Below are 12005 nucleotides of genomic sequence, written 5' to 3'. Positions count from 1 at the left end.
AAAGGACAGCACAGAGGGAACAATGAGCAGGTCACATAACTGGTTACAGAGCATGTAGCTCACACACTAGGTTCCGTGTTGACTTTGGAAGCTTAATAATAATGGCATGAACATTTACTAAGCACTTTGTATGTAAAACACTGTTAAAATGGGGATAATAATAATACACATAAGGTTGCTTTTGAGGATTATCTCCTTTGACCTCAGAACACCGTATGCTGTAAGGCTTATTATTATTCCCATTTTAAAGATGAGGAAGCTGAGGGTCAGAGGGGTTAATCACTTGTCCCAGGTCAACAGGCAGTAAATGAGAGTTGAGTTCAATCTTCAGGCTCTGGGCTCCCAACCCACACTGGGCTTTCTTTAAACTAAGTCGGAACCTGCAGGGAGAGGAGAGAGGGCTGGGGCCGTGAAGAAATAAGGCAAAGCTGTGGGAACCCTGCAGAAACCCTATGTGTGTGAGGTCCCAGTCAGGAAACTTTCCCATGTTTTCAGGATTTTAGGCCACAGTGTCTGAGGAGAGGGGGGTGGCTAGGGAGAGCTGGGCACACAGGGGAAGCCTCGGGGAAAGAGACGGATGCTAATTTTTTTTTTTTTTGCTTTAAAAAAAAGGAGGTGGGAGGAGGAAAAGGGAGAACAAGAAAGAGGAGAGTGATTAGAGGCACTTCTGAAAAACAGCCTAAAAAAATAATCAGAAGGAAAAAGGAAGAGAAAAATGAAGAGCCTTTCTACAAAAAGATATTCATCAGGACATTGTTTACCATGGCTCATTACTGACAATAGCAACAGGAAAGACTGGATTAAGCAAACTCTGGAGTTTCTTTCTACTCAGTGGAACACTAGCAGCCTTGAAAAGGATTATTAGCATCATGGAAGCTGCAAAGCAGCGGGAAAGGGGGCTAAGGGGGGTAATATTACAGGACACTGAATTCTTGTTGTGAATATGTAAATATCTGTAACGTACATTGCTAGAGAAGAGAAGAAAAGCCACACAAAACAAAAAGGGCTGTTTGGCCTAGGGAAAGACAGAGGAGGGGAGGAGATTATGTTGAAGTATTTTCCTACCTTTCCCTCTTCTTTCCATTCATTCTAGAACAGTCTTTCGTCAAGTGTCAAGTGGCAGATGAGAGGATTCTAAGTGATACCTGAAGGGGTACCTGAACGTCTTAAATAACAATTTGGCATTTTGATGATGTCTTTGTTTATGTTTTTAGGTGTGATGATGATAGTATGGTTATGTTTTAAAATGGAGCCTTTACTTTTCAGATATAAATGACAATGTTCACAGCTGAGATGATGTGGTGTCTGAGACATGCCTCAGTCACATGGATCCAGGAGAAAGCGGCAGGGAAGCAGGCTCGGCGGAGTGGGTCACTGCTACAGCTGGGCGATGGGAGCTCTTGATTTTAATGTATTTGACATTTTCCATACTATAAAGTTAAAAAAGAGTTCTGTATTTCCATGGTTACCTTCCATTTAAGACAAACAGAACTATATAATATGGTGATACAGAGCTTCCTTTTTTTTAAAATCCTTGCTCAAGGATATGTTTATCCATTTTAGAGAGAGAGAGGGAAGGAGGAGGAGAGGGAGAGAAACATTGATTGGTTGTCTTCCATATGTTCCCTGACTGGGGCTTGAACCCACAACCCACGTATGGGCCCTGACCTGGAATCAAACCCTCAATCTATTGGTACAGAAGACAATGCTACAAGTAACTGAGCCACTTGGCCAGGGCTAGAGCTTCCTTTTAAAATACATATGCTTAGCATAAAGAATGAGTCCACTGAAAGGAAATAATTGGGTAAATATTAGATCTGGTATTCTGAAAGGGTAAAATTCTGACGATGGCTTAGCTGGGCCATGCTTTGAACGCTGGGATGGTTGCATAAGTGCTTTTTAGGCGAAGGAAAAGAAGGAGAAGCATGGCGTTCAGCCCCTAACACAGAGGATGGTCTACATCCTTCCCGGTCCAGTTCCTGTCCCTCCCCAACCTTCCGGTCCTCCCCATGGCTCACCGGCAGCTGTTCTCCCCGTCTGTGTGCAGCGAGGTCTCAGCCCGCCGGAGGCCCAGGCGGGCGAAGGAGTGGTACAAGGTGAGCATCACATCACTCAGGCTGTGGATGCCATCGGGCTCGTCGTAGACATTCTCCCAGTAGGAGCGGAGGCCAGGGGTGCCTGCAGGGTAGTTCCCGTACAGATAATAGTCCAGCTGCCCAATGATCTCCTGATTCACCACGGCTTCAAACTTGCGGGCAAAGAAGGTGGGTCTGGCTGTCTGCTGTGCTCAAGGGATAAAAAGATCCTGGTCAACAGTGGGATGGGGGTGAGGGGGCTGGAGCACAGCTCTGCAGCCAGGTTGCCGGCATCCAAATCCCATCTCTGACACTTCCTAACCTCTCTGTTCTCAGTTTCTTCCTCTGTAAAATGGAGACAATAATAAGGGTGTCAAGATGGAAGGAGTTAATATTTTTAAACCTTTTGGAGCACTGATGGACACCTGGTAAGCATCATGTAAACGTCTGGTAAATAAATTACACCGCAGTGTTTATAACTGGGATGGATCTCAGAAATCATTTAGCTGGAGTTCTAGGGCAAATACAGCCTATGGATGTATTTTAATTGTCTAGCAGAGTGTTTTAAAATTGAATTAGCTGGCAATATTTAAAAAGTAGAAGAGTTCACAGAAACAATTATTGACTTCTCTTTAAACAGAAATAGATCTAGCAACCCCAGGCCCACATTCCTGCACGGTAACAACTGGTTAAAGCTGAAAAGCAGCTGCCCCATTAGATGGGCATGGTTTCTTCAGCTCGTGACAGTCCCCACCACTCCCTGTTGCCTCCTGGGCATTGCAGCAGCGCCGGCATCTGTGGGGATGAGATTTAGAAATCTGTGTCCAATAATGCTCCCCTGGTAATTATGATGCAGTGTTTGAAGACCATTTATGTAAGCCCCGTTTTCAGGGAGACTGAGGCCCAGAGAGGGAAATGGGCTTATCTAAGGTCACACAGCAAGGTAATGGCAGAGACAGGATTAATATCCAGGGTCCAGGATTAAAGAAATAAAATACTGAGCATGTGCTCTGAACCAGGTCTTATACTATGGTCTGTGTGGGGATCAACATGCTTTTTTAGTAAAGGACCAGATAATAAATATTTCCAGCTTTGCAACTATTCAGCTCTGCTGTTGTAGCACAAAAGGAGCCATGGACAAAGCAGTAAATGAATGGGTGTGGCTGTGTTACAAGAGAATTTACAAAAGCAGGCAGTGGGCTGCATTTGGCCCAGATTAGTTTGCTGACCCCTGTCTAGGGCTACAGAAACAATTCAAACACAGCCCCCTCCCTTGAGGAGCTTATGGTCTAGTGTTACTATTGACTTACATTTGGGTCTAGCACTCTTTCTGTTGCTGTGGATAAAAAGCAACAGTAAGGACAATAATGACTACTGAGCACACACTAGATGCAGAGCATTGAGGTTATGTCATCACCTCTAATGCTCCCAACAGCGCTACAAAGCACAGGTTATAATTCCTATTTACAGATGAGAAAACTGAGCTCAGAGGGGGAGGTGATATGTGCAAACTCATACAGTCATTAAGATTTGAACCTGAATCTGATGCCCCTTAAACCCACACTCTTTTGGACTGTGTTGTCCTAGGATCCAGCTACTAATGGAGTAAACTGAAAGCTCCTAATAACAAATATCTTTTGTATTATTGCGAACATCCCATCGCTTCTCTGCTTCATAAATCCTTGGGACCTCCCGCCTCTGTGGTCAGTTCAGTTCCCTTACAGTAGCACTGGAAAGATAGACCACCTGGGTTCAAATCCTCACTCTGCTACTTTCCAGCTGTATATATCTTTTGACAAGTCACCCGGAACCTCCGCTTCTTCGTCCTTAAAATGGGTATAATATAGGTACTTAGCATAGAGCCTGGCACACAGTGGTAGTTGATAGTATTATGTGACCATTATCACTTCCCCCTTGAGCCTACTACCAGGGGCTTCTAAGTCTTTGTATTCTGGGGGCAGAACACACCAGACTCAATGGCAGGACAGCATTCTTTCCTCTTCCATGATTCTTTGATCATAGCTGGATCTTCTAAAAGGGCATGCTTCTATATTTATTGTTCTCTTTCTCGGAGTTCCTTCAACAAGAACTCTGAGTTCCTTACAGCCAGCAGCTTCTTGATTCTAGATGTTGCGGGATATTCTTGATCTCTGCTTATTGTGAAAGAATCAGCACACGATGCTGTCTCTGTGTTAGCCAGTCTTTATCAGAGATCGCAATGTGTGTGAGACACTGCTGCCTACAAGTGGCCTGAGAGGGCCGAGCTCCTAAGAACCACCACGTCTACTGGCTCTAAATGATGAGGTCCTTTACCATGAGGGCAATGACTGGCCCTGTACAAAAGTGGAAATTCTTTTTTTATTCTTTTTGAATAGGTCAAACATCCCCCCTGGAACCCTCTTTCTGCTCAGCAGGTCCTTTCTGCATGGACAACAGAGCAAAAATGTCACCCAAGTTTATGCCTAAATTCACATGGGCATGACGAGGTCCCTGGGTAGTTTTCAATCTGCCACCAAATAAAAGGGTCTAAGAAAACACTCCAGCAGCAACCACTTACAGAGCGAAGGCATTAGGTGGGGACCTTGAAGGAATATAAATCTTGAGGGACGGAATCTGTTGTGTTCTGCACCTGTGCAGACACAAAACCAGGAAGCACTGGTATAAGAAGCCCAGAACTGGAACTGGAAACACATGTGTGGGACCTTCAGCCTTATCACTCCATTACAGGGGTGTCCATGGGCAAGTGAGCTTGTCCCTCAGTGCCTCAGTTTCCCCACCTGCACAATGGTGATGATGTCTACCCAGTAAAGCCCAGGCCCACAGTGGGAGCCGGGAGGGAGCAGATACCTACCCCTGTGTTTCTCAACCATACAGAGCCTCCCAGTCACCTGGCGATCATGTTCACAGGCAGACTCTGAAGCTGCAGAGACTGTACATTTCTAACACACTCCCTGAAAACTCTGATGCTGCTGGTTGGCGGACCATGGGCAGCCAGCTCAGTTATGTGCCGGCGTGAGTCGGCAGGGGCACCTCAGGTTACCAGCCTGGCCCTGCTGTCCCCACCTTCCCTCTGGCTTAGCGGTTTGGGAAGCAGCATGCCTTCTCCATGTGGTAGTTCTGGTGACCTCAGAGTGATGTGTTTATCTTACAGCAATCTGTTTGTGCTTTCTGCAGCTGGGGTGGTAGCAGCGTGAGGGGAGAGGAGGCAGGAGCTCGGGGTGCTGGCCTGGAGGGAGCAGGAGGGGTGCTCACATGGGATGGAAAGGTCTGGGGCTCATGGGAAGCAGATGAAGTATTTGTCACCCTCCTTCCCCCACTCTCCCCAAAACTGTAAATTACTAGGCCATGCAGATACCTGTGAGGACAACGATGTTTCTACCTCTTGTTACTCCTTCATGTTCACAGTGTGGGGTGGTTTCCAAACCTGGCTGCTCATCAGAATTTCCCAAAGTTGTAAAATATATATTTTAAAGATTTTATTTGATTTTAGGGAGAGGGGAAGGGAGAGGGAAAGAGAGGGTGAGAAACATCAATGTGAGAGAGAAACATCAATTGGTTGCCTCTCATTAAGTGCCCTGACTGGGGACCGAACCTGCAACCCAGCCATGTACACTGACAGGGAACTGAACTGATAACCTTTTGCTTTGCAGGACAATGGTCAACCAACTGAGTCACACAGGTCAGGGCCCAAAGTGGTAGACCTCACTGGAGACCAGTAGTTTGTCCCAGTCAACAGTGGGTGATGCTTGAAGACATGTCTGGTTGTCACAATGAGGGTGTGCTACCAGCTTCTAGTGAGTAGAGGCCAGGGATGCTGCCAAACATCTCAGAACACACTGGCCCAATCCACAGAATAGAATTATCCAGCCACAATGTTAACAGTGCCGAAGTTGAGAAACTCTACCCCAGATAGGCTCAAGTTTGTACCCAGAAATATGTTTTTAACAAGTTATTTCAGGGGATTCTGATTAAAAGGCAATATAAAGAAATGAGTACAAGTATGGCCTTTGGAAACAGATACTTTGGGCTAGGTGACCTTGAACAAGGTTTTTGATCTTCCCATGCCTCAGTTTCTCTATTTCTAAAATGGAATAAAAATAATAATTTTAATTATCTGCCTACCTACCTAATAATGTTGTTGTAGGGTTAATGAGTAAAGATAGGCAAAGTGATTAGAATTGTCCTGGCATGGAATCATCAAAAGATGTTGGTTACTAGTGATATTATTATGATTATTATCAACAGCCAGGTTGAAAACTAGGGAATAAGATGATCAGTGGATAAAACTTGGATGCCTGCCAAGCCTGGCTGGGAAGACATGGTTTGGGGTCTGCAGGGCAGGGTGGGCTCACCTGGAAGCGGTGGAAGTCCTGGGGCTTGAAGTCGTTGGGAGAGCAGCCGCACCAGTCCACGATGTGCTTGTACTGGCACTTGCAGCCCAGCTTGCGGTTCCAGTTGGTGATGCGCAGGTTGTTGTCCACCATGGTGTCGCAGTGAGGGCTATTCTCCAGGACCGTGTGGAAAAAGGACTGTAGGGTGAGAGGAATCAGCCTGAGACCTCTTCCAACCTCCCTTGAATGCGATGGGGTGGGGGTCCCGCCCTGGGACCACCTGACTTCAAAGGGACTCTCTCGGAGACTCATCTGTTCTTCCCATATATGGGGTCAGTGCCAACCTGGTCCTACTCAGCGTACACTGGATGTTTCATCCAGAGTGGCTTAATTCTGTTCAGAAGTCTAATGTTCTGAATATTTCTCTAATTATCTTTTCCCAGCAGTCTAAAACCCAATTTCAAGGTATCTCTTATCATCCAGGACATCTTCTGTTTACTCAGCAGACAGGAAAAGTCTATCAGGGTATGTCAACCCATGGGGACTAGAGGAAAACATGGGGACAGTTTTTCAGAAAACCTTGGGATCCTTGGTTCTTGCTTTGCAGACAGCCAGGTCTGAAACTAAAGGGATTCATCTCTGAGATCTCTTGAGAAGAAAGGCCAATGCTCTGGAATTTCACCCCTGGGTAAGGGAGGTCAGAGTCATGGGTGCATCAGACCCCAGGGCTGGAAGGCCTGCAGGTGTAGTGTGACTATAACACAGGGAGGTGAAGGGGGTGGGGGTGGGGGTGGGGGGGGGGGCTGCTTGCTGTCCATGGTGCTGAACCAAGCACAAGGGCTTCCCCCAATTCTAAGGCTCTTGGCCCACCTCTCCTAGGAATGTGAGAAAGAAGCAACGTTATGAGTGAAAAGAAAGGCTGGAGAGGAAAGACATCGTTAGAAATGTGGAGAGACAGAGACGGGCGGGGGGCAGGAGAGAGAGAGAGAGACTAACTGGCTTATTTGGACACTTTTATGACAACCCAGATACCAAGCAGATACATTCTCCCCTGCTTTCAGCTCCCCGGGGGGCGGTGCTATTGGGGAACAGGTGTCTGCCTGTTACAAATTTATGGCACAGCCATCATATTTCTTCTGAGCTGGTTCCCTGGAAGTGGTCTAGGAGAAAGGAGGGCAAGAAGGAGGTGCTGGGATGGAGGGGATGGATCTGACACGGACCTGGACTGTAACGTTCCTGTGCGTGCTGCTGCTGGGGTGGGACAGAGAGCGCCAGCACCAGGATAAGCATCTTGATTAAAAGAACCAAAACCCCAGTCTCTTCTCAATGGTTGGGTGGGCAAAATGAGGCTCCACCCATCACCCCCAGGTGACCTTCCCATGATGCTACATGACATGCTGGTGAAGCTGGATTTTAAGCTTGAATTGTCTACAGGTCCACAGAAGCACATATTCTCCATCAAGCGGTGGGAAAAAGTACCCAATTACTGACTGCCCTGTGTCCTTTCATAATGATACAGAAATTCTCTTCAAGATAATGGATGAGGAGGTTATCAGAACTGAGAGAAAAGGTGATTTTCGCTGAAATAGGATTAAAAGCTGATTACTTAACATGTGTGCAGAATAGCAAAACCTGGCCTGGATACAACAAGCCCATCATCCCTATGGAGTGACGCAGGCAGTCAGCCCTACCCGAAGCTTGTCACTGCCCTAGATGTTGGTGGGGGACATGGAAACCATTGAATGAGATGCACTGTCTTTTCTGTCCTAGAGACATGTCACCTGAGGGGTCCAAAGATGGGACACAACCGGAAAGGAACGGTGGGTCATTCATGGGAGGTGTCATGGACTCAACAGAAACAGGACTAGCTCTGGAGTTTTCTGAAGTAGGAAATTAAGAGCTGGAGGTCAGGGAGCTTAACCGAGAATCTTTCAGCTCAGGTCTGATAAGAGGCTGCTGGCACGTCAGTGGCAACACTTTAGCTCTGGGTCCCTACCCATTTTCAGATAGGCCAGGGCTATTTTAGAAAAGTCTCCAGTCTTCTGCAATGGGGCCTCTGAAAAGGACTGAATGTGTCCCCCTAAAATTCAGAGGTTGAAATCATAACCCCTAATGTGATAATGTTAGAAGGTGGGGCCTTTGGAAGCTGATTAGAAAGGAGGGTGGAACCCTCAAAAATGGGGATTGATGCTCTTAGAAAAGGAAGCCCAGAAAGATCCCTAACCTCTTCAGTCATGTGAGAATGCAGTGAAACTGTCAGTAGACAGTCCGCAACCTGGAAGAGGACCCTCACCCGACCATGCTTGGCACCATTATCTTGGACGTCCAACTTCCAGAGCTGTGAGAGGTAAATTTCTATGGTCAATAAGCCACCAACCCTATCGTATTCTGCAGCCCAAACTAAGACAGCTTCCCACCCTGGGGTCTGAAAAGAGGTGATATACTGACTGCCTGCAGCTTTGAAATACTTCCAAAAGCCAACAGGAAATGCTGGGTCCCAAGCATCTTCCCATGAGGACTGTCAGTGTAGGGGGTGTCCTGAAAGGGCCACCATTTACAGTTGTGAATATTATGAATGGCACAATGCTGGTGTGTGTGTGTGGGGGGGGGGGTGCCACCAACGCTGTAGATACCAGAGGTTTGTATTTTTTTAAGTTTTCCAGAAAACGGTAGCAAGTGTCTTGTTCTAACAAAATCTGTATATTGTGACCATTTTTATGACCAATGGGAGCCAAGTGCTTTAAAAAGGGCTGCCTTTTCTATTCTGCACGAAGATGCAGTGGATTGCTGGTGGCAATGCTGCGTCTACTCCACAGAGTCTCCACAGACTGGAGGGGACCAGGGGCGCTGCTGTGACAGTAAGGTTCTGGTAGCCAATGTCATTCTCCACCTTCATCTGGATGTTTGGAGGGCTATATATTGCACTCACCATTGCTTTGCCCCAAATTTAGCATTCGCTTTACTCCAAAGGTTAGAGCCAGCCCTGACCATTCTCTGGCATTTTTTTTCCCTGGACACTTACCTCAGCAGGAAGCAGGGTGTAGGAGTAGAACTGCTTCATTTTAGTCACGAGATCATCTCTAGAGAATGTTACATACTCCACAAACTTCCGGTTCAGTAGGAACCAATCTGAACCACCATCTACAGCAATGCCCTCTGGGATCCGCCGATCCCCCAGGCGCCACATGTGGGCATCGCACTCCAGGAAAAGCCGGTCCAGGCCCTGCTTCCGGATGAACCTGAAAGAGACAGCAAAGTCATTAGCCCAAAGGTACTTCCACCCAGAGTCCAAATGAGATGGCACAATCATGGTGATCAAACCATTTATTAGGCAGTGACTGTGTGCCAGGTACAGAGCCAGGGGCTCCGTGTCTAGTTTGTCACCTGGTCTTCACAAGTGAGGCTGGTCACTCTATCCCTCTGAGGCAGGTACTATTATTACACCCATTGTACAGATGAGGGCACTGAAGCTTAGAGAGTTTAGGAGAATTGCCAAGCACAATTAGATGGCAATGATCATCTGTACATCTACTTTCTCTTTAGGAAACTTTCAAATCATCTTTCCATGCCATGGACACTTTGGTAGCTTAGTAACCATAGCGTGTGGGCACTCATTTCAGAATAGTGTTCTTAAATCAAAACACACTGGATTATAATTTTTTTTTAAAGTTATGCCCTAGCCAGGTGGCTCAGTTGGTTGGGGTGTCATCCCTACACCAAACGGTTGCAGGTTCAATCCTGACCGGGACGTACCTAAGCACACACCTAAGTACCTAGGTTGTGGGTTTGATCCCCAGGTGAGGCACATATGGGAGGCAACCTATCAATGTCTCTCTCTCTCTCTCTCTCTCTCTCTCTCTCTTCCTATCTCTCTAAAAATCAATAAACATATCCTTAGGTAAGGATTTAAAAAAATAGTAAAGTTATGATGTAGTAATTCATGTGCTTTTTGGTTCACACATTAAATATAGGAGTACAAAATATTTCTTAAAGCCCAAATTTATGATAATTATGAGTGTTTCTCCCTTAACACATGAAATAACAAGATCTTGTGGCAGGTCTAATAACCACTGTAATTGTGAGGAACTGGTGAGCATAACTGATATTTAGAGGTAGATGTATCAACTATAATGTGCTAGGAAAATATGTGATTCCTAACAGTTACTGCTCACCTGTGGTTTGTTCTTTATGTTTAGCTAGATTTCAGTTAGAGTTCAGGGAAAATAAAGATCATTTTGTTCCCATTCAAAGTCATGGGCCCTCTCAATTCCATCTATGAACTTCAGATGGACAACTCCAGCTCTAGAGTATATACATATAAATATTTGGGAATTTGCAAGGCAGGCCAGGGAGCACCGGCACTTCCTTTCCTATAAATGCAGGAATCAATGGTCAAAGAGCTGGTAAAACAGGCGTGTGGGGAGACTGGACAGAGCAAAAACCCAGTCTTCTGGCCCAAACTCTGTGCATTTACGATGAGTATTAACTGCATACCGACTATGTGCCAGGCATTGTGCTGGCCCGAGTGCAGGGCAGGGGGAGTGAGGCTGATCCCTGCTGCTCAGAGGCTAGTTACCTAGCTGGGAGCTTAGTCTACAGGTCTCCCAACTCAGGGATCCAGCTGCTCCTCCAGCTCTACAACATGAAATCAAGCATTCGAAAGTGTACAATTTAATGGCACGGTGTTCATTCAAAATGTTGTGCACCAATCATCTCTACCTAGTTTCAAAATGTTTCATCACCCCAAAGGAGACTGCATACCCATTAAGTAGTCCCTGACCATACCCCCCACCCTCTAGCCTCTGGCAACCACCAAACTGCTTTCTGTCCCTATGGATTTACCAATTCTGGATATCTCATATAGAGGGAATCCTGCAATTTGCTGATCTTTTTGTTTGTCTCTTCCACCTACCAGAGTGTTTTCAAGGTTCATCCACATTGCAGCTCATAGTGGTGCTTCATTCCTTGTTCCTGTCTATCCAGCATCCATTCCTCATTTTTCTGAAAACCACCTCTCTATTTGACTTTTGTAAGTCACTAATCTTTGATTCTCATTTCACTTGGGTTTGCACCTTACCCTAACACCAGGGGTGGGAACATGACCTAGGAGGGTCATTTCCATCTATTCGGCCACCATAATATTGGTTCAGGGATGGGTGAGAAACTCAAGGTGAGTTTGAGATTGGGTCCTGAACTTTTGCCCAATTTTCCAGTAAGACTCTTCTATGGGACTTTTTGGCTGAGAGAATGCAAGCCTAGAGGTGGTGGCAGCCATCTTATCACCATGAGTATAGAGGTTGTCTGATAGTGGCAGTAACACCTAAAGAAGGGGGAGGCAGGCATTACGTGGGAGCCCAGGGAAAGTTGACAACTTTTCTGAGGACACATGCAAGGACAGAAGTCAACAGAAGACCAGATACCCAATATCCCTGGTCTTGTTCTTTCTCTAACACATCTTTACTCATGCCACATCTAAAGTTGGCTTCACATGGATGAAGCGGTTCAGGGTCATTTTGTGGGAGGTGATCTGGAGAAGATTTTTCATTCTACTCATCATATTATACTGCAGACACAAAGTTTGGCTTTGACGAGTTCATTA

At 46.1% G+C, this 12005-nt stretch overlaps 1 protein-coding gene across 1 annotated transcript in view; it reads right to left on the bottom strand.

Moving 5' to 3' along the window:
• XYLT1 (xylosyltransferase 1) overlaps positions 1–12005 on the bottom strand; it is a 295314-nt gene that overhangs the window by 19332 nt on the left and 263977 nt on the right. Inside the window, exons 7-9 of the mRNA XM_054589630.1 lie at positions 9429–9645; positions 6428–6604; positions 2019–2281 (exon numbers count right to left, since the gene is read on the bottom strand). Coding sequence (XP_054445605.1) covers positions 2019–2281; positions 6428–6604; positions 9429–9645 — 657 coding nt within the window. The remainder of the gene's footprint in view (positions 1–2018; positions 2282–6427; positions 6605–9428; positions 9646–12005) is intronic.

This window comes from Pteronotus mesoamericanus, unplaced genomic scaffold, assembly GCF_021234165.1.
Source record: "Pteronotus mesoamericanus isolate MK-2021 breed Mesoamerican mustached bat unplaced genomic scaffold, CSHL_Meso_final scaffold_167, whole genome shotgun sequence".
In the NCBI taxonomy this organism is placed as follows: domain Eukaryota; kingdom Metazoa; phylum Chordata; class Mammalia; order Chiroptera; family Mormoopidae; genus Pteronotus; species Pteronotus mesoamericanus.
The sequence above is the reverse complement of the archived record's forward strand: the minus strand, read 5'-3'. Positions and strand labels throughout refer to the sequence as shown.